This window comes from Neoarius graeffei, chromosome 11, assembly GCF_027579695.1.
Source record: "Neoarius graeffei isolate fNeoGra1 chromosome 11, fNeoGra1.pri, whole genome shotgun sequence".
Lineage (NCBI taxonomy): Eukaryota > Metazoa > Chordata > Actinopteri > Siluriformes > Ariidae > Neoarius > Neoarius graeffei.
In genome coordinates this window covers 25,636,303-25,659,224 of record NC_083579.1, presented here as the reverse complement: position 1 = coordinate 25,659,224, position 22,922 = coordinate 25,636,303, and the positions used below count along the sequence as shown (strand labels likewise).

Below are 22,922 nucleotides of genomic sequence, written 5' to 3'. Positions count from 1 at the left end.
AGTGTACTTGGTTTTAATTACTTGCTTGTTAGCTGTACACAAACATGACAGTAAATTCTCATGTTAATAGACCAGACTCCACTTTTGGATCATTAATCCCTTTTCAGTGAGAATGCCCTGCATGCATGGTTTGGTTTCTGGCACATCCATACAGTTTTAAATACAATACCTACAATCTAAAATTTTTTATTGCATTTATTTAAGTTCCCATCTGTAACAGGGAGTGATGTTGCATCCCATTAATAAAATTTACAATAGATTTATTAAATTCTAATAGAATAGATGAGCCAAAATAATTGGGGATCATTTTTAATGGGCCCCAACTTGTTACAAGTATAGGTGGGCCTTAAAGTGCATATCCTGGACCAAATTCTTTTTTTTTTTTTAATATATGAAAGAATGTCCCTTTACACACTCATCCAGAAGGGTAATTTTGCACAAGGTCATCTGTCTACAGCAGAAAAAAATAAAATAAAACGCATCTGGAAAAATCCCAAGGGAGTCTGAAGCCAGATTCGTGACGTCACCTGCGGAAGCGCCAGCAGGCTGTGAGAGCTTGCATGGTTTCAGTGCACAGCCTGTGTAGACCAAGTTTAGCAGCTAGCGATTTTACATTGAAATATGGAATTGTCACCTGAGTGCAATGTTACTTCACCTTTGGATGAAGAATGTAATGTTGCTACACCCTCCTACGATACATCTGTTAACCATTTTAATAATTACGTGATAACGTTGAAGAAATTTGCAGAAAACCACCAGGTCGTTTTCTCATAAACAAACCAACGCTGACGTAGGATTCAGAGGGAGGCGTCCTGCATGTGACGTCACAAAAATCAATGTTTCCCAGGAAATCCAAATGCCAAGTTTTTTCAGAGGCGGACCAGTTCTCCTCAAATGGCTTGATTTCAACTGAATTTATCTGGTATTGCGCAAGGTAAAAAAAAAATTGCACAAAATGCAAAATGTGACCGATATTTGACCAAAGCTTAATATGAAATAGGAGAATTACATTGATCTTGCTCCTGAATTTACCCGTGATATGCGCTTTAAAGCAGAAAAGGCTGAGAACCCCTGCTCTACAGGGCCTGGATCTTGATGCATATACTAGTGCATCTCAAAAAATTAGAATATTGTGAAAAAGTTCAATATTTTCCATCAGTTATTTAAGAAAGTGAAAATGTTATTTATTATAGACTCATTACACATAAACTAAAATGTTTCAAGCATTTTTCTATTTTAATTTTAATCAGTATGGCATACAGTACAAAAACATTAAAAAAAAACATCTCAAAATATTAGAATATTTCATTTCGAGTTTGAGTAAAACAGTATGAACACAGTGTATCTCTCGGTCTAGTTCAGTACACACAACCACAATCATGGGGAAGACTGCTGACTTGACTGTTGTCCAGAAGATGATCACTGATGCCCTCCACAAGGAGGGTAAGACACAAAAGGTCATTGCTGAAAAGGGTGGCTGGAAAAGGTGCACAAGCAACAGGGATGGAGAGGATTGTCAAGAAAAGTTGATTCAAGAATTTGGGAGAGCTTCACAAGGAGTGGACTGAGGCTGGTGTCAGTGTATCAAGACCCATCATGAACAGACATCTTCAAGAAAGGGGATACAACTTTAGCATTCCTAATATCAAGCTACTCCTGAGCCAGAGACACTGTCAGAAGTGTCTTATCTGGGCTAAGGAGAGAAAGAAATGGACTGTTGCTCAGTGGTCCAAAGTCCTCTTTTCAGATGAAAGTACATTTTGCGTTTAATTTGGAAATCACGGTTTTAGAGTCTGGAGGAAGAGTGGAGAGGCACAGAATCCAAGGTGTTTGAAGCCCAGTGTGAAGTTTCCACAGTCTGTGATGATTTGGGGTGCCATGTCATCTGCTGGTGTTGGTCCACTGTATTTTATCAAGTCCAAAGTCAACACAGCCATCTACCAGGAGATTTTAGAGCACTTCATGCTTCCATCTGCTGACGAGCTTTTTGGAGATGCTGATTTCCTTTTCCAGCAGGACTTGGCACCTACCCACAGTGCCAAAACTACTACCAAATGGTTTGCTGACCATGATATTACTGTGTTTGATTGGCCAGCCAACTTGCCTGACCTGAACCCCATAGAGAATCTATGGGGTATTGTCAAGAGGAAGATGAGAAACACCTGACCCAAAAATACAGATACGCTGAAGGCCACTATCAAAGCAACCTGGGCTTCAATAACACCTCAGCAGTGCCACAGACTGATCACCTCCATGCCACACCGCATTGATACAGTAATTCATGGTAAAGGAGCCCCAACCAAGTATTGAATGTATAAATAAATATACTTTTCAGAAGTTGGACATTTCTGTATTGTAAATCCTTTTTTTGATTGATCTTGGGGAATATTCTAATAATTTGAGATACTGGATTTCTGATTTTCATGAGCTATAAGCCATAATCTCATCTCATTATCTCTAGCCGCTTTATCCTTCTACAGGGTCGCAGGCAAGCTGGAGCCTATCCCAGCTGACTACGGGCGAGAGGCGGGGTACACCCTGGACAAGTCGCCAGGTCATCACAGGGCTGACACATAGACACAGACAACCATTCACACTCACATTCACACCTACGGTCAATTTAGAGTCACCAGTTAACCTAACCTGCATGTCTTTGGACTGTGGGGGAAACCAGAGCACCCGGAGGAAACCTACACGGACACGGGGAGAACATGCAAACTCCACACAGAAAGGCCCTCGCCGGCCCCAGGGCTCGAACCCAGGACCTTCTTGCTGTGAGGCGACAGCGCTAACCACTACACCACCGTGCCGCCCTAAGCCATAATCATCAAAATTAAAATAAAAAAGGCTTTAAATATTTCACTTTACATGTAATGAATATAGAATATATGAAAGCTTACCTTTTTTAATTAAATTATGGAAAAAAAAGGAACTTTTTCATGGTATTCTAATTTTTTGAGATGCACTAGTAGTGCTGAGAGGGCAGTCCACCTATGGTGAATGGAAGAACAGCACCCACAATTTGCAGAAGCTGCACAGGAAGCTAATGTAGATGAAGATAGGTTGTTTAATTTCCTCCTAAATGCAATGGCAAACTGAATAAGACAGTACTGCAGTACAGACTCCTGTTTTATAATGGTTTTAGTTTTGTAATTCATCTTTGCAATATTGCTAGTCATTGTTATAAGCAAAACAAAGTGTGTTTTGTGTCCTAAACTGTATATAAAAAGACATATATTATGTACTCGTACGCAAGTCTTACATATATGATGTTGATTTATGTTTCATGTTTTCAGGAATTATTTTTTGTTGCAGAAATAAATGTTTTTAAAAAAAATGTTTTTTAAAATAAATATGTACTTTTGTCTAAATAACTCAATTATACCCCGAGAAAACATGAGTATTGCCTTGAACAGTGTACTTGAACGCTTGCTTTCATACTGCAAAATTTTAGCACAAAAGGAAATTCAAGGGGGGGGCAAAATTTTTTTGAGACCATTTAAGATGTCAAAAGTTAACGTTGACTTCTGGTAATACATGTAGGATAAGCGATATATCACAGTATTGCATGCCATCAATAAACCTGCTAGAAGGGAATAGAATACATGTTTTTATTCCATGGAAAAAGTGGCCCGTATGTATAATAATTCCTGATATTTCACTCCGATGACGTCACTCCCAGTGTTTTCCCGCTGTCTAGACGTGTTGTCAAAATGCGAACCGGTTCAAAAATTTTAGTTCTTCTATTGTACTTGTGGCGTGTGGTGTTTTTTGTGGATGTGTCCATATAATATAAAGAACATTACACGGTGACGCAAAGATAAGAAGATAAACTTCATGTGCTGAAAAATATTTTCACCTGTTCGCGTTACTCACTCGTGAATATTTTCACCACTCGGAGATAAATCATATATTTGTGCAACCGTGTAATATCCTCTATATAATAATAGACTATAATTTGGAATAATAATGGGCTATTGGTGTACATGTGAACATACTGAAAGTGACTTTGCTGGATTGGAAGCTTTAGTTAATCTCCAAAATCAAGTTTGTTGTTTGATGTTATTTGTTTTACTCATGTTTCCTTCACCTCTCTTTCACTTGTTTTTTTGCATTTGCCTGTTTGATATGATTATACAGGTCAGCCAGAGAGCCCTATTTTTTTGCTCAAGAATAGATGTTTTGTGCCAGTTTTTATTTGTTCATTATTGCTCAACTGAATGATTTATGGTTGCTCTTACACCTGGCCCAAAAAAGGTCCAAAACAAGTTTGCTTAGTTTAACTGGGGGGGGACTGGGAAAAATCTTACCATATTAGTTTTGAATAAACCTTGTATTGGAAGCCAGGTGTAATAGAAATGTAAGTTTGGTGTAAAGTATCATCATGTCAGTGTTCGCCATTGTGCAGACCACAGTAGCCGCCTAATGTTTGGTTAATAAAAAGAAGCTCATAGCCTGGTAAATATTTGCTTTCTCTTCGTAATATAAAGTCACCATTAGGTGAAACAATTTCTGTTGTAGTCTAGAGTTAATCTTACTAAATAACTTGGGAGTGATATTTTTAGTAGTTCATGGAATATAAATATGCAAAGTATAACATGAAACAATCAATATTACAGATATCTAGTCAGTTTTTAGTGTAGTGTTGTCCCCAAGTCCACTTGTGTGTTTATTTATTTATTTATTATTATTATTTTTTTTAATAAATAGAATTTAAAGGCACTCCTTTCCCGAACCTGGAAAAGTATAAACAGTTTGGAAAGTTAAAAAAGGAAAAAATGAACTTGATGCAATAATTAGTTCATTACCCATTTTAAAAGTTTAAAGCCTGTTGGAAAATGTTGTGCTCTGTGTTTTAAAATTTAAGTTTGGTCTGCTCTCTGTGCACAGGTGCATTCCCTGCAAAGGATCTGTTTTCCCTCCAACTCTCCCTCGTCCTGCTGTGGCCATTCTGCCCTTCAGACTGCCCTTCTGCCAAACCAGCACGGAGAAAGGCCACATGGAGGTGTGTTTTTTTTTTTTTTTTTTTTTTTTTTTTAAATATCAGCCATTTTGTCAACTGCTGAGGCTGAGAAGGAATTGCAATTAAAGATATTCCTGTAAAACTGGTCTGCACCTGTCGGGTTGATGTGAGCAGGTACGCAGTGTGTCAGACATGGATACACTGGTCCTCTTTAAAATCAGATGGGAAACTTTTTATTTCTGTTCTAGTGCAGAGATTAGATACACGACCATTTCCTTGCTTTAAACTGATTAGTTTCATTTGGTATCATGTCTGTGAAGGTTCTCAGTCATCCAGGTTATTGTAAACTGTAGGTGCTAAAGAAGGCTTGCTTGAAATCCTTGACATTTCACCTCTCATCTGAAAGGTTTCTTCAGTTTTTTCTGACTAGAGGAAAGTTTCAGGTATTTATCCTCTAGTGGACCAAAAGCAACTCTGAGAGTTGTTGAGGTCGCATGAGTCGTTGACCCTCTTGGTCCTCCTGTAGGTTGTTAGGGTCCCTGGGGGCCGGGTGTGAACAGTGCAGGGATGAGAGTTTTCCGCTTTTTGGCAGATTTCCACTTTTTCTGAGTAAAAATCGACCCTTTTATATTATGCCAAATCCGTTGAGAAATTTTTTTTTTTCATTTATTGAGGGGGGTTGGGGTATGTTCCTTCATGATACTCAAGTGTAATTCATTCCTACGACGATGTTACATGTTTACATTTTCGCCATCTTTAGTCTCACTAAGTCTCGTTGTAGAATACGTGTTATCTACAATGTAATTGGCCAAAACATCGATGGCAAGAGCATGATAGCCAATCATAACAGTTCTTACAAAAGTACCCACATCCGTTCTATTTCATTGAAACTTGCAACTTGCACATGTTCATCGTCTCTGCTCTTCAAAAATACGTTTCTCTTTCATCTATCATGTATATGATAGTAAATCTGAATTAATGCTGACAGTTTTGAAAACTTAAATATTTCAAAAGACTTTTTGAAGAAATCATATGCAAATAATGAGGACATAGGGAGAAAAGGTCAGTCACCCTAAGAAATTTTATTTAATATATGAACATTTTGATAATTAATAGAACTTAAGTTTAATGTGAATTTAGTTTGTCATTTTTGTTGATCATAAATTATAACCATACCCCTGAATGTAGAATGTGATTTTATTTTGAATTCAAACAATACTCCTATTGATTTGAAACATATTTTCATGTAAATATATAAAGACAACAGATTTTTTTTTTTAATCTACTACAGCTCAGATTGCAGGAAAAGTGGTTTGTAAGGCCTTATTTTTCAAAATTTTCCTGGGGGGGTATCCCTTGTGCATGAAAAATGAAAGTATGCCCCTTTACACACTCATCCAGAAGGGTAATTTTGCACAAGGCCATCTGTCTACAGCAGAAAAAAATAAAATAACAAAACGCGTCTGGAAAAATCCCAAGGGAGTCTGAAGCCAGATTCTTGACGTTACCTGCGGAAGCGCCAGCAGGCTGCGCGAGCTTGCATGGTTTCAGTGCACAACCTGTGTAGACCAAGCGCTCCCATTTCTCTCTCATTGTCTGGTCTTTTGGAAAACGATGAGTACTAATCCCATCAAGATTGGTGTTGCTACACCCTCCTACGATACATCTGTTAACCATTTTAATAATTACGCGATAACGTTGAAGAAATTTGCAGAAAACCACCAGGTCGTTTTCTCATAAGCAAACCAACGGTGACATAGGATTCAGAGGGAGGCGTCCCGCACGTGACGTCACGAAAATCAATGTTTCCCGGGAAATCCAAATGCCAAGTTTTTTCAGAGGTCGACCAATGGCTTGATTTCAACTGAATTTATCTGGTATTGCGCAAGGTAAAAAAAATTGCACAAAATGCAAAATGTGACAGATATTTGACCAAAGTTTAATATAAAATAGGAGAATTACATTGCTCTTGCTCCTGAATTTACCTGTGATATGCACTTTAAGGTGGACCAGTTTCTGCCTCAGAGTGTTCCTGGGTCTGAAGTGTACAGGGATGTTGTGTTTGTAGAAGATCCTCATGAGTTTCTCAGATAGTCCAGAAATGTAGGGAATGACAATGTTCTTGTGTTTGTTGCTGTTTTCTTCACTGTCCATTATGTTTCTTTTTCTGGTCTTGACGAAAGCCCAGTTGGGATACCCACACTTCTGAAGTGCTTCCTTGATGTGTTTTTGCTCTTTCTCTTTCCCCTCTACTGTTGTAGGAATGTTCTGAGACCTGTGATGTAAGCTCTTTATGACCACAACATTCACATACACTAACATACACTTCAGACCTAGTAACACTCTGAGGCAAAAATTGGTCCATCCTAAGGACAGAATACCCAGACGCAGGACAACATGGTGTACGCAATTCAGTGCAGTGACGAATGCACAGAGCTGTACATTGGGGAAATGAAACAACCGCTTCACATGCACATGGCTCAACACAGGACAGCCAGTTAGACTCTGCAGTCTAGCCTTCTTTAGCACCTACGGTTCATTTGGAATCATACAGAAGTGATCACACAACTGATTTATTTCTGCAGCTGTAGTAACTGGATACAATCATCATTGACTGCGCACCTTAGAACAGAGTTCAGGTTTTACACCTGAGGCTTGTGCTTTGCTTTTAGCACTGGAGTGTACAGTATAGACAACACTAAACAACAGAACTCGTTCATTCTTACAGACTCAAGATAATGCCTCCAGGCACTCCTTTTTAAAAAAAAACAAAAAACTCATCACCCTTTGGATGTTAATATTTTAGACAAACTCAAGCTTTTACATCGACAAAAACAATGTGTTGGGGTGGGGTATTTTTTTTGGGGGGGGGTCCAGGATGAATGCAGAATCCCAGTCTCAGACCTGCACTGGAGTCCTATAATTTAGAGATGTGGCAGACTAAGTGAGATAAATGCCTTGGAAACAAATTGCATGAAATTAACCTTGGTATTAAAAAGACACTTTATCCCCATTCTAAAATAGACATGACCAAGTAGTATATACCAGATGTCTGATTGGACATACAAGACTCACCCACAGTTTTCTTTTAAAAGGTGAAGAACCACAAACATGTCGTTTTTGTAAGACATTGTTGACAATCAAGCATGTTTTGCTCTGCTGCCCTGGACTAAATGCCACAAGAGAACTTTTTTACTTGCAAAATACTTTGGATGATGTTTTTAAGAGGGCAGAGCTCCAGTAATTATCGTGGGCAATTTTGTGTGCATCACTGTAGATAAACGATCTATTGTGCAAATTTGGTCAGACTGGACAACTGTGAAAGGTAGATTACTTTTTGTAAAATAATGTAAGTAAATCGAAACCTTCTTACTTATTCAGTTTAATACAATGCTTCATCATGTCATGTTCACGCTTGGCCTGCTTTGAACTGTCACTCTCATCCATGTGCATTTTTGCTCTGAGCGAGCAGTGCATGCCACAAGGATTTTAGAACTGTTTGCCAGTGTGCATTTCAATAAATTCCTTCAACGCTTACATCTGTCTATCGCCCATTAACCTGAGTCTAATGTTTTTTTTTAACTTTAATTTTTATTGATGTTTTCATTAAACAGTGAGAAATAACAATCACACACCAAAAGAAAAAAAAAAATACACAAAGACAAAAAGAAAAAAAAACAAAAAAAACCTGAAACTTGGGGAATCACATTGTATTTTCAGTCTTCCTCTCCAAAGTCATTATGACCGTCTATGTTTGAGTCCTTATATAGAGTCCATTTTGTCCATTTTTGTTCTCCTTGCTCCTCTTGTAGTCTTATACAAAATGTCATCTTTTCCATTATGTAGATTTCCTCTACAATCGCCAGCCATTGATTTTGGGTAGGTGGGTCCACTTTACACCAGTTTTTGGTTATAGCTTTTTTACTAGCTGTTAGCAGAATTTTAACTAAATACTTATCTTCGTTTTGGATATTTCCCTCCATTAGATTACACAAGTAAAGTGTCTTACTGTTCATAGGAACATCATATCCTAGTATTGTTTGTAGAGTATTATGAACCATTCCCCAGAACACAGATATCTTATGACAATTCCAAAAGATATGAGCATGGTTTGCTTGTAATTCACCACATTCTCTCCAACATGTGCAATTTGTGTTGGAGTATTTGTTCTTTATCATGGGAGTAATGAAGTATCTTATCAAGTTTTTCCAAGAGAACACCCTCCATGTCTGTGAGTTGGTGGATGTTTGGTGTGTAATCCACATATTTTGCCAATCTTCATCTGTGATTTCTATGCCAAGTTCTGATTTCCATTTCTCTTTTACATAATCAGTTGAATTTGTATTTGCTGTCAATGCTTGATATATTACAGACACACTTCTGATTGGTTTTCCTAACCTGAGTCTAATGTTAGTTAATACTCCTAATAATAAAACTAATAGCTTTAATTGATCATTAATATTAGTCCAGGATATTAATGTTAGATTCGATCTAGTCTAACATGTTCATGTTAACATTAGTGACTAGATTTTCTGTAGAATTATATCTCGAGTCTTGATCTGTCAGTCCTAACTTTTGATTGAATTTGTTTAATCCTCAACTTCTCGATCTAGGGTTGAGTGAATGTTGTGCGCGTCTGGCTGCCGCTACTCACTTGTGTTTCTTGCAACTGTTTTTTGTTTGGGGAACTCCTAGGACACTATTGGATTCCTTTCACCTTTACTATCTGGCGTTTTGCTGAACTTTTGTTGATACTATGGACTAAATCACTGCAATTGCTGATGTTTGCTGGACTGTGTACTTGCTTTGCCAGTTTACTACTGTCTATCTCCGAGCACACCTGCTTCTCACCTGTATGAGCCCTCTTCCTTCAGAGTGACCACATTTGTGGTGAACGTGTCTTTACTCTCTTGCCTCATTGTTGTCACCAGTGTGTTTCTGTGGTAAGCGCATTAAACTTGCGTTGATCGTAGTTCTTGCTGGGTTGAGTTAGGAGTTTGGTTGGCTAACGTGCAGCGTTAGCGTGGTGGTGTTATGTATATGACAGTTCTACTGTCTAGTGTTTGTCATGAGTCCTGCTGGTGTCTGGATTAAAGCCTTCTCAGCCCACTTTTTCATGGTCTGGTGTTGTGCTGTGCATGTGTACTTTTTACTATCTGGCAATGCAGCCTTTATACACCTCAGCTGATCTCAAACTACTCCATCACGCCCCTCTGGACTTGGCGTCTTATAACCTATGCCACTCACCCACGTTACATACACCACTCCAAAAGAGGACCGTCACTTATCTACAGATATGATGCTCAAATTCCAACTCTATGTACTTATGCTTGTCAATCCCCGAAAAAAAAACAGTAGAGCAGTGTTCCCGAAATACCGTCGGACACCGGTCATGACAGACGAAAAATTCAGTTGTCCTACGTAATTAACATAAACGTCAGTCAACCTGACCGATAGCTATTGTAATTACTAATCAGACCCTCCAGGATTTCGCGATGTTGCGATTTGCAACTTCAACGCAAATTCAACCAATCCCCGCGAATTCAGGGCGGTGTTGCAATTATATCCAATCACCGCAACTTTCCCGCAAATTTGACCAATCGTTAGCGTCGTCTTGAGGTGACATCGACAAACTACCTTCCGCCTTACTTCCGTGTATACGTTCAAGAGAAGCAGCATGTGCGCAGTGTTGCCAGATTGGGCGGTTTCAAGTGCATTTTGGAGGGTTTCGAACATATTTTGGGCTGGAAAACGTCAGCAGTATCTGGCAACATTGCATGATGTGCGAGTCAGTGTTTATGTAGGCTTAAATTCTGTTACTGAAAGTGTGTTGTGTTTACAGTGAAGGACTGTGTGCACTTTACACTATTTTTTTACTTAATACAAGAAATTAATGGATGCCAACATTTTTGCCAAAATGGTATTTTATTTTCCATTGTTTAGGCAGCTTCAGCATCATACTGTGAGATTCTGTTCAAATTGTTTTTTTTCTTCTATGAAGCCTGAGCCATTTATTTTATTAGTTTATAATTATTGTTTAATTTAGTCTTCAGGAGAGACTGCCTGCACACAGTACTAGTATTAATAGTTTTTTTTTCTTACATGAAAGCTGAGGCATTTATATTATATTTTAAGGTAACTTCACGTTGTGCCGTGAGGTTCTATGCACTTTAACTTTTGAACCAGCAGGTGCATTTGGGTAAGTAAAGCCTATTTTTCTGCATTTTTGTAGTCCTGGTAATCTTTTATATTGGTAAAGTTGTTTATAGGACCATTTCTCAGTGTCTTTTTTTTTTTTTTAATCAATAGTTTTTCAGTAATAACTTAATATTTAACATATCACTCAATTTTAATCACAAAAAGAGAAAATCGCAACAATTTCTCGCAACTTGCACTTCCTCCCGCAATGTAATCGCAAGAAAAACCTAAAATAAAAAGCAACTTTCATCGCAATTTTTTGGAACCCCCCCCCCCCCCCCCCCCCCCCCCCCCCCCCCCGCAACATCAGACATTTTAGCCCCCAACAATCACAAAAAAGGCCCGCGAAATCCTGGGGGGACTGATTTAATATAAACATCCAAATCTAAAACATGCCTGAATTTAACGTGAGAAGAAAACACTCACAAATATCGTATTTATCGCAACTTAATAAACAAAGTTCTAATACTCCATGCATCGATGTCTCTACGCGGTTTCACATACCTTAAATACACGTCAATGGTGCACAGAGTTTTCTCGCAGCGACCTACTTGGTTCATTGAGAAGATACGTTATCGATCGATATGCTGTCCGAATGCATTCGTGCCATATTTGTTTACCTGGTCACTGTATGGATGGCTCTGATTGGTCTGTCTATTGAGGCCTCTCCCTTTATCCAATCAAAAGTCGCCTTACTACCTCTTTTGGTTGCTCGCTGTCAAAATGTCCATGCTGAATGCGGCCGGTAAAAGCGTGCATTGGTTTTTTTTTTTGGAAAAAATGCAAAATCGGACACCGTCAAACCACAAGTTTCTTTCAAAAGGAAAACATCTGTTAATTCTGAAGGGGGGGAAGCAGCCATGTCGTCGTTTTCAAGAGGCATGGCGAGTTGGGAGGCCTGATCTTGATGCAGGCTATGAGAGCTTTGATGAGCAGGATGAGGAAACTAACAACCATCTGCTTGAGAAATTCAGAAATGAGCTTTGATGTGTTCAATGATAAACTGATACAAAAAATATCATCAGTAACTGACCGTTTCAATGTGCTAGAAAGGACATTGTCGAATAGGACATTGTGGAATAAATAATAGTCCTTGATTTTCTTGCTTGTTTTCATTCATTTTACACAAAGCTAAAATTGTCTGACAAGGTCTGAAAATGTCTGACATAGATCTGCCCAACGTCAGACAATATGACTGATGTTAAGGAAAGTTTTTCGGGAACACTGGTAGAGGAAATCATGAATTTAACATTGCCCACTTGAATGCACAATCCATTGCCAATAAAACCTCATTAATCAATGATCTCATCCTCCAGAAGAAAATGGACATGTTTTGTCTCTCAGAAACCTGGCAATGACCTGGTGAATGCATACACTTAAACTTGCTGACTCCCCCTGGTTATTCCTACTTATCTAAACCTAGATCAGTAGGGAGAGGGGGGTGGGTTGGCTGTGGTGTATCGCTCAGCTCTGACTGTTAAAGAACTAACACTATTCAGTATGACATCTTTTGAATACATTGCTTTAAAGATTGTTTCAACCCCTTCCCTAATGCTACTGTTAGTTTATGGGCCCCCTAAACCATCTGCTAACTTTTTGTCTGAATTGAATGAACTTACAGTTATCTCACGTCTTTGTCCTGCTGTAATTATGCTTGGTGACTTTAACATCCATGTCGATACCAAATGTTCTTACACCTCTGAGTTCATTTCTGTTTTGGATTGTTTTAACCTGACGCAGCATGTTGACTTCCCCACCCACAATCAGTCTCACACTCTTGACCTGCTTTGTTCCACTGGTCTAAATTATGTTTCGGTCTCTGGTATCTCTGATCATAAGCTCATTGCATGCAGTTTCCATACTACCATTCCTCCTCCCTCCTTTAAGAAAACATCTGTCATCCACCAGAATATTAGGTCTATTAACCACAACTTCTTTGCTGCTTCTATACAGGCATCATCCTTGTTTGACCTACTTGATGAGCTCTCCTCCCCTGACAACCTGGTTACCGTTTACAATGGCGCTCTTTCTAGATTGCTGGATGACTTGGCCCCTGTAAAGAATAGGCTTGTCCCTGCCACCCACACCTGTCCCTGGTTCACCCCTGAGCTCAGAGTAATGAAGGCCACTGGCTGATGTCTTGAGCGCTTGCTTAAGAAAACCAGTCTTGCTGTCCACTCATTGCTCTACATTGAGCACATTCATAAGTGTAGGGATGCCTTAAATGCTGCCCGTTCTAACTACTACTCATCAGTCATAAGTGGTTCTAAGTCTAGGCCGAAAACACTCTTCAGGGCTGTTGATAAACTTTTCAAACCTCCTGTGGCAGCCTGCTCCAAGATAGCTGAACAGTGTCAGGCTTTCTTAAATTTCTTTGAAGACAAAATTAACTAAATTTACCAGTGCTTTCAACCTACTGGTCTATTTCTCTCCCCTATTCTCCTCCTCTGGGCCCTAAACTCACTCATTTCACAACTGTTGACTCCTTTCTCTCCCTAATATCACCAAGTCTAACTCCTCCTCATGTCAGCTTGACCCTGCCCCTACCCTGGACTCAAGGCATACTCCAGTCATCTGTGAACCAATTGCATTGTTGGTTAATTCATGCCTCAACTCTGGTATTGTTCCCACTGCCCTCAAAACGGCTGTAGTTACCCCCATTTTAAAGAAGCCTGATTTTAGCTTTTTTGCATATAGTATGAAGACTATGTTTTGCTAATTTTGCGGCTCAGAAGAAAAATGCATTTCAGCTGCCTTGTTTAACAGACTTCAGGTTTGGAAAATGAAGAGGGTGGACACGTTTGTGAGAGACTTTGAACACTCTGTTACTAGTTTGACACTAACAGTCTTTTCTCCTTTCTTTTAGTTTAATTTTGTGTAGTTCTAAAAATAAAAACAGAGCAGAATCTGAACAAGGTCAATGATCCTTTATGGCTGTTATGAGTGTTAAGGTTTCCTTTAGTATGCTGACAGTGGAGCTGAGTAAACAATCACTGGCCCTTATCCAGATCTCTAGCCGCTTTTTGTAAAGTGGTTAAAACATTCAAGAAGCGCATTGCTGCTCTTGAAACGGCTACAGGTGAAGAGTGTGTGCAAAGCTTTATTTATTTATTTATTTATTGCCTCCTCAATTTGATCTTTGCTAATTCGCAGCCAGCTCTCCCCTATCACGTGACAGCTGAAGGTCAATGCTAACACATGCTTCCTGTTAGACAACTGCATCTTTTGGAACTGCTGCTCATGCTGCAGAGGAAAGCACTATCTGCAGTCTGCTATCTGCCCTCTTTCACATACATGAGCTCACAGATTCCTACGATTTCGGAGTGCGACTGTGACTCCTGGCATGGCTGTGTGGGGCTGTGGCACTGTCAGTATTTGAACTTTTAATATCAAAAGTTTATCAAAATAAAATCAAACAAGATAATGCCATAAAGTTTTGCAATAAGCTTCAATGTTTATCCGTCATTCTGGTTTCATTTTACTCATGATACGACCACTGATTTAATGTAACTTATTTGTTTTATTATTGTTTCCTTAATGCAACTTACAATGTATTAATGCTGAAGTTCATGATTTGTCAACTAATGCAGGAAATGATGGAAGTTTAGGGTACAGCATTACTGATAATGCCAGAATGCATGAATAACATCCAGTCAGCTACTTGCAATATGTTTACGACGTTTTTGTGAATGGGATTTACAGGAGCAGTACTGGCGCTCGGTGCTCTTCCATAACCACTTTGGCTATCTGTCATCCAGTGGCTATGAGACAGATGAGGAGAGTCAGAGACAGCAGGAGAAAGAGCAGCAGGAACTGCTGATGAAGATGTTTGCGGTAAGTTAGTTCCTGTTATCACCTGCATTATAGCAGCTAAGCAAAGCAGAAAGAAAACTTCCTTTGTCCTGATGACTTTTCGTTTTAATTTGCAGTTCTTATTAAACCTGTCCTTTCCCTGTACAATAAATGAAAATACTCCAAGCAGATATTTAATATTTAATACAACCGCAAATTTTTCTTTTTCATAATTCATTTCAAGTATTTCCAAGGATTTGAGTGGAAAAGTGGCATGATAAGTTTTCGCGTTTTGTTTTATTGTGCATCAGCTATCATGTAAGCTGGAGCGTGAGTTCCGCTGTGTTGAGTTGGCTGAGATGATGACGCAGAGTGTGGTGCCGCTCGCCATCCGCTACGCTTCACGCTCCAGACGCATGCTTCTTGCTCAGAGGCTCAATGAACTCGCTCTGGAGAAGGCCAGTCAGCTAGAGGAGGAGGCGGAGCCAGAAGAGGAACCAGCCTATCACAGCCAGGCACAAAATGCAAGGTACTCTGAGAATGGAGGTTGGTTGTTTCCCAGATCTGCCATGTGTAAAATTTTTTTAGACTGTCAGATAGGCTGCAGTTAGTGCTGTTTGTGCACATGCTATCACAAGTAAGTGGTTGAGTAAAGGTGCAGCAGTCAATTTCTTTTTATTCCTTAATTTACGCAATGATTTGAAAAGAACAATAGGTTAAGCTGTGGGCTTAGCAAACGTTTAGGAACCCATTTGGAAAGCCAACTTCTGGTCGGGAGTGCTTTTTGTGTTTGGATGCATCTCATGTTAGTCATTTTATAGACACTATATGGGCCCCCTGAGATCCTGGGGCCGGAGCTTTGTGAACATAAGTGGAAACGATTCAAATGTCAAATCCACCTAACCTAGTCTTACCTAATGCACCTTTTTAAAATGGTTGTTCATGTTCATTATAGGAAATTAGGATTATAGTCCTTGGACCAGAAGTGAAATTGTTACCACTAGGAAGGACAAAGGCTATCATACCTTGTTTGAAAGCCCAAATTCTCAGCTTTCCTACTGAGAACAGTAGATTTTAGAAGTTAAGCTAAAAAGGAAACAAAGTTCAGTCAAATTTGCACTGTGTGAAAATTTGTTCCAAAAAGTATCAACAGTTATAAATTGCCTAGAAAAATGACCTAAACATGTTTTACTATGTTTTTTGATATGAGAAATCTATTTCTGACATTGTTTTTATCATAATAGGTGAACTTTATTGGAAAAATTGTGGTGAAAATTGAAAAAAAGTCAGGTTTTTTCAAATCCAAAGTGTTTTAAACTCTCCTGCATAGACCACATTACCTTTTTTGCTAGGTGTTATACTTCATTTTAAAGCTCATTTTCTGGGCTTTCTATCGGTGTGTAGCACCTTAAGAAAATTTTTAATTCTTCTTAAGATATAAGCAAAAAACTAAATAACTCTACAGTGACAGAACCTGCCATCACCAATGCACAATGAATGTTTCTCATTATAGTCTTACAATTAAAAAGAGCTAAAATGTTATACTACATATTATTTTCAATGTTTTTAAGGGTGCTAGATGTAACAAAAATATATGACTACACACAAGGTCGATGTAATGGTGTAATGCCTTAAGGTATGGGAAAAATTATAGTCCAGCTGCACATTTACACTGAAAATCCTTAAATACTAGAAATAAAAAAATGACACCAATCAACCTTTAAACTGGAAATTACAAAAGTGTAAAAAAAAAAAATCCCAAAAAACATGTATAGTGGCACCAATTAAGCAGTCAAGTATTATGCAATAAGCAAAAACATATTATATGAAATATCTGGGGCAGCACGGTGGTGTAGTGGTTAGCGCTGTCGCCTCACAGCAAGAAGGTCCTGGGTTCGAGCCCCGTGGCCGGCGAGGGCCTTTCTGTGTGGAGTTTGCATGTTCTCCCCGTGTCCGCGTGGGTTTCCTCCGGGTGCTCCGGTTTCCCCCACAGTCCAAAGACATGCAGGTTAGGTTAACTGGTGACTCTAAATTGACCGTAGGTGTGAATGTGAGTGTGAATGGTTGTCTGTGTCTATGTGTCAGCCCTGCGATGACCTGGCGACTTGTCCAGGGTGTACCCCGCCTTTTGCCCGTAGTCAGCTGGGATAGGCTCCAGCTTGCCTACGACCCTGTAGAAGGATAAAGCGGCTAGAGAAAATGAGATGAAATATCTGGAATATGTGTGCAAGTTGTACCTAATAATATAATCCTTATATCACTAAATTAAACATGATACAATAGAATATCTATGTAAGTAAAATTAAACTGTTTCTGTCCTGCACCAATCAAAGTATTCAGAATGCTTAGCCAAATCATTAGTCCTAATCATCTGATCCATCACTGCTGTCAGAATCATGTGTTACTTCATCAGAAGCATCTATGCTTTTGTTACCACATGATCTGGGATGACACAAGTCAGTGCACACCATCTTGTTTACAGCACATTGGCAACTAGGAAGTTTGCAGTCTCTCTTGCAGGAGCTGGTGTTTCATCTCACAGGAGATGGTGTTTCAGGATTCTTTTCAAAGCACCTTTTCCATATTGCACTCTGATAGTTGGCCCTTAAGCCATGCTTTCTCAAGGCCAATTTATGCTGACAACCCAGTCCTCACAGATGGCGTCGCAGATGGCGTCTGCGTAGCCCCCCCCCTTCGCAGACGCTCTGTGCGCCCCTCCCAAAAATTGTGACCACCGCCGAAGCCTCGCAGACAGCGTCGCAGACAAGAGGGCTGTGATTGGTCCACTCTACATCCGCTGTACACGTACTTCCGCTTCCCTACTTTCCTGGTTTGGTTTGTTTTCACTACCGCCATTTTTAAAAACACGAGTGAAGAAGGAGCAGCACGAAGAGCGGCTGATCGAGGAAGTGAGGAAGTACGTACATCTATACGACTCCAGTTCTAGTCATTATAAGTAACCGGAGGATAAACACTCCACTAACCACACCCACCAACTACTCCTAGCGATTTCGCGACTTCGCGCCCCCTTGCGTTGTGGCGGTGAATAACATCGCGCATGCCTATTACTCCTCCTCAACGATAAATTACAACTGTCTGCGAAAAGCTGTCTGCGAAAGCCTTGTCGCAAGAGCATGCAGAGGCCCTCAGAGAATCTGAACAAGATGGGAGCTGCCAGGACTGTACACCTTTCTTGCATGAGTGCATACCTACCGTAATCTCATTGACACTGGTCACAGTTGTCTTTGCATCATAAAGCTTGCATGTGAACTGCTCTAACTTTGCCAAGAGATTAGCAGTAGGTGTCCAGTCATCGCCAAGCATTTGAAACATGTCACAGAAATGTTGGTTTTTCTGAAGCAGTTTGATGGATGACAACTTTCCATGACCTGCAAAAGCACTCAGTGTCGCATCCAGTGTATGCATGTATTCCAAGAAGTGCTTTACAAATCTGGGAACCAATTGCAGCACTTAGTTTCTTTATGTCTATGTAGCTTGTTCTGTTTTGGTTACCACTCTTCAACACCAGTCAGCAGGCCATCACCAGTTTTGCCATCACCTTTCAGTTTGTATAGTAAAGCCATGCCATCAATAATGCAAGCTGATTTTGTGGGCAGCTTGTCCAAAGTGCACGGGTTCTTAAGTTGCTTGGCAAGGGCAGATTTGCAATTTTTTTCTCATTTTGCCATCAGGTGTTGCAAGAGCCCATGGAAGTGGTCCTAATGGGTAGCATAACACACCTTTTAGGCTTATTTGCCTGCTTTCAGCCACCAATATCATTTGCATGAAGATCTTGTCTGCTTGTAAAAGGATTTCTTTTGTCCCTATCCTGCAAATTTTTTTTCTTCTTCTCCAGTGACATGAATGTCTTCAGCGTTTGCATAGGAGCATGAAATTCCTTTACTGGAGGTGTGCTTTCAATCCTCTCAGCATAAAACTTTCTGTTCTGAGGCAGATTAGCACCTACTAGCTGGCCGTTTTAGCAGGTAAACCACCTATTTCAGCACGTGAAAGGCTGGCCGTTGGCCGCAGAAAGCAGGTGGCTGCTTAATCAAGGTGTCCAAAATGCATGTAAAAATGGTCAGGGGGAATCAGACTGGCTGTTATAAGCAAGTGGCTGCTTAAACCAGGTGACCGCTCAGGCAGGTTTGACTGTAATCCTACACAGGGGGCAGCTAGTTTAGTACACCCTTACATGAAAGGTTGTCATTGATATTGTGTCGGATTTATAATTCAAAACAATGTGCATCATTTTTAGTTATTTTTGATTGCAAGATACAAAGTGAGAAATGTTTGTTGTCATACAGGTTCTGTCACTGTAGGTCTATATATATTTTTGCTTATATCATGAGAACAAATTAGCATTATTTTAAGTGCTATACATCAATAGAAAGCCCAGAAACTGCCCTTTAAAACTAAGAATAACACTTTGCAAAAAACATATGGTCTATGCAGGAGAGTTTGCAACACTATGGATTTGGAAAAAAATCTGACTTTTTTTCAATTTGCACCTCAATTTTTCCAATAAGTTCACCTATTATGAGATCAATTTCAGAAATGGATTCCTCATATAAAAAACATAGGAAAACATGTTTAATTTATTTTTCTAGGACATTTATAACTGTTGAAACTTTTTTGGAACAAATTTTCACACATTGCGACTTTGGCTCGACTTTGTTTCCTTTGTAGCTTAATAATTTCTAAAAGCTACTGTTCTCAGATGTCTATCATACACTACCGTTCAAAAGTTTGGGGTCACCCAGACAATTTTGTGTTTTCCATGAAAAGTCACGTTTTTATTTACCACCATAAGTTGTAAAATGAATAAGAAATATAGTCAAGACATTTTTTCTGGCCATTTTGAGCATTTAATCGACCCCACAAATGTGATGCTCCAGAAACTCAATCTGCTCAAAGGAAGGTCAGTTTTATAGCTTCTCTAAAGAGCTCAACTGTTTTCAGCTGTGCTAACATGATTGTACAAGGGTTTTCTAATCATCCATTAGCCTTCTGAGGCAATGAGCAAACACATTGTACCATTAGAACACTGGAGTGATAGTTGCTGGAAATGGGCCTCTATACACCTATGTAGATATTGCACCAAAAAACAGACATTTGCAGCTAGAATAGTCATTTACCACATTAGCGCAATGTATAGTGTATTTCTGATTAGTTTAAAGTGATCGTCATTGAAAAGAACAGTGCTTTTCTTTCAAAAATAAGGAAATTTCAAAGTGACCCCAAACTTTTGAACGGTAATGTACATCATTGGAAAGCTGAGAATTTGGGCTTTCAAACAAGGTATGATGGCCTTTGTCCATCCTAGTGGTAACGATTTCCAAATTTTGGGGCCCTGGCACATGTACATGGATTAAAGTTTTCCGTCGCTACGACGGATTTCCGTCAACTGGGAGCGCTAAAGGTCAGTAATGAGAGTGATGCAGATCCGAGGGAAAAGGGGGGGGGGTAGGCCCATAGGTCTGACACCGACGTGATTTAGAACTTTACCAAGCTGCTGTGATTGTCTGTTGTTGAACCCTTTCTTGTGCTATGTTTGAGTATATGCAAAGGAATAAGTTGTTGCGCTAGATAGGAATAAATAAATAAATACAGCCTCCACTACTGTCTAGTCCCGGGGAGGCTCGGCGTGGGCCACTGATGAAACTATTTGGCTGTCCGACTACTAGGCAACTAGGTTACTTGTCTACTACTAATACTAGGCCTTTTGTAGTAGTAGTAATAATGATATTTGCCTATTGAAAGGTGATCAGGTGAAAAAGTTGAAGCCGCAGCAAGATCTATGCTATTAAGCCTTTTGTAGGTTAAACAGGCTTTGGCAGACAACGTTCTGGAAAGGCTGTGTTTTTCTTTGGTTTGATTAGCCTACGATTTAATCTTTAAACATTATGGTTTCAGCAGTTCGCTTAAACATTGGAGGCTGCAGAGTCGGGCTGCAAGATTTCCCGACACTTATTTAAGATGCCAAACTTCATAGTAAGGAGAAAATAATTCCACAGTATTTAGTGCCTCGTCAGTCTCAAAAATTAATAGTGAAGGACCAACGCGAATTAAGTCCCAAAAAAACATCTCGTAGGCCTATATTTTACATTTTCAAAAAAGTCCGGAATTGGAAGTCGGTCAGTGGAGTGTAATGAAGTGTCTCATTCACTAAGCACAAAAGGTCGGAAAACAGTGGAGAAAACAGCGATTGCTTAAATAGGCTACTAATGGTTTACATTAGTAATTTAATGTATGTGACAAATAAATTCATTGATTAAATAGATAAAGAAGCGAATACTCCGAAGCTCAAAATTCAGGAAGGTGGCTCCGGTGTCGCAAGTGCACAAGAACAGTTATTTGAAAGTTAACTGAATGAATTTGTGCGTGCGCGTGCGATTTCATGAAGAACCGGGACAATTGGCATTCGGTGAAAGATTCACACCAATGACTCATTATATTCGCGCGCGCGGCGCGCCCTCTCGCCCACTGCTGCTTCGTTTTCCCAATTTACACGAGTGTCTGAAGATGGAGTTTTCAGAAATCTCCACTCTGCCCCGAGTTTGCAAAAGTAGCTGTTTTCAGTGACTGAAACCTCCGTATGTGTGAATGAGAGGTGCAACCGAATAAATAAATATGCGTCTTTTTTATCCGGCTACATGTAGGCTATCACTGCGCGAAGCCTCTAATGTTGAAATGGTAGTAATATTTGTTAAAATAATAGTAGGCTAATTTCCACATTAATCGGTAAAATGGCACAAGGGATGTGATGGGGGGATGGCCGTTTTTATAAGGGGGGTGATTTGAGATTTTTATTTCAGAAGGGGGATGCCTCCCCCCACATCCCCCCCCCCTCAGCTCGAGTACTGTGTATAAGGCCACTGGACACAGGCCCTTCGATTTCCATCACTAGAGCATGTCAAATTACTTTCGGTTTTGCCAGCATGGACGCGCTTCTTTTAAATGAAGGCACAGATGTGTTAGACATCGACAAAACGGTAAAGAATAAGTGGAGATGGGCTTGGCTAAATGAAATGGGCGATAATGGCAAGCCATTTAGTTCATGGTGCAAAAAGATGAAAATGGCAGGTGTGTGCTTTTGTGTAGTTTGCCATAAAAAAAGTCTATGGAAGCAATGGCAAAAAACTAGATGCCTTTGGCTTCACTGCGAAGAAGCAGAAAAAGTGAACTTTCACTTTACTTTTCTTGCAAGTTCTTTCTGTTCCACTCTTTTGAAAGCATGGTTCAAGTTCAACTGCGCTTGCACTTTTTGAAATTGTTGAAATAAATTTGCACTTTGCGCTGAAAACTTGATGTTTCATCATTTATAGCCAGTAATGACAATGGTCAAGTCTTGCCTTAGCTTTAGTCATTGTTAAAATTATGTAAATGTACTATAAGTAGGGGCCTAGGGGATAATGGACAACACGGCGTTTAAAATTTGACGCATCGCTGATGTGGTAGGAGCCAACGACATGGAACTTTTTTTTTTTTTTCAGTCAGATGATTTTTTTTTTTTGCTTTAATCCATGCATGTACTATTAGTTTTCCAAACATGAAACACATTTTCTATGTAAAAAAAAAAATTGAAACTGTTTTCACACTGAAATTGGAGTGATGTTTAATCTGTTAACAGGTTTAATCAAGGCATTCAAGTCGCCAAACATTTGAGCAGTAGAGCAGCACAGGAAGACTTTGATGAAGAGCATGAAGACGAAGATGTACAGGAAGAGCTGGTGGAAGCAGGGGAAGGACTGGAAAGCAAAAAGTCACGTACGTATGCTGCTTATGCTGTTACTGTTTGTTAGAAGCATGTAAAACTAACCCAGTCCGAATAGGGCTTAAAAGGCAATTAAAGATGATTATTTTGTATTCTTTAGAACACACTGACTGCAACTTAATGATCTTTTCACTTTCTTTATTTCATAACACAATCACTCAAACTGGATACGAATCAGTTTACTCGTAGATT

General features: G+C 39.5%; 1 protein-coding gene across 3 annotated transcripts in view; it reads left to right on the top strand.

The window, feature by feature from the left end:
* wdhd1 (WD repeat and HMG-box DNA binding protein 1) overlaps nucleotides 1–22,922 on the top strand; it is a 166,196-nt gene that overhangs the window by 112,487 nt on the left and 30,787 nt on the right. For all 3 annotated transcript variants that reach the window (XM_060933658.1, XM_060933657.1, XM_060933656.1), the window contains exons 17-20: nucleotides 4,891–5,005; nucleotides 14,864–14,995; nucleotides 15,265–15,482; nucleotides 22,587–22,723. In XM_060933658.1, coding sequence (XP_060789641.1) covers nucleotides 4,891–5,005; nucleotides 14,864–14,995; nucleotides 15,265–15,482; nucleotides 22,587–22,723 — 602 coding nt within the window. The remainder of the gene's footprint in view (nucleotides 1–4,890; nucleotides 5,006–14,863; nucleotides 14,996–15,264; nucleotides 15,483–22,586; nucleotides 22,724–22,922) is intronic.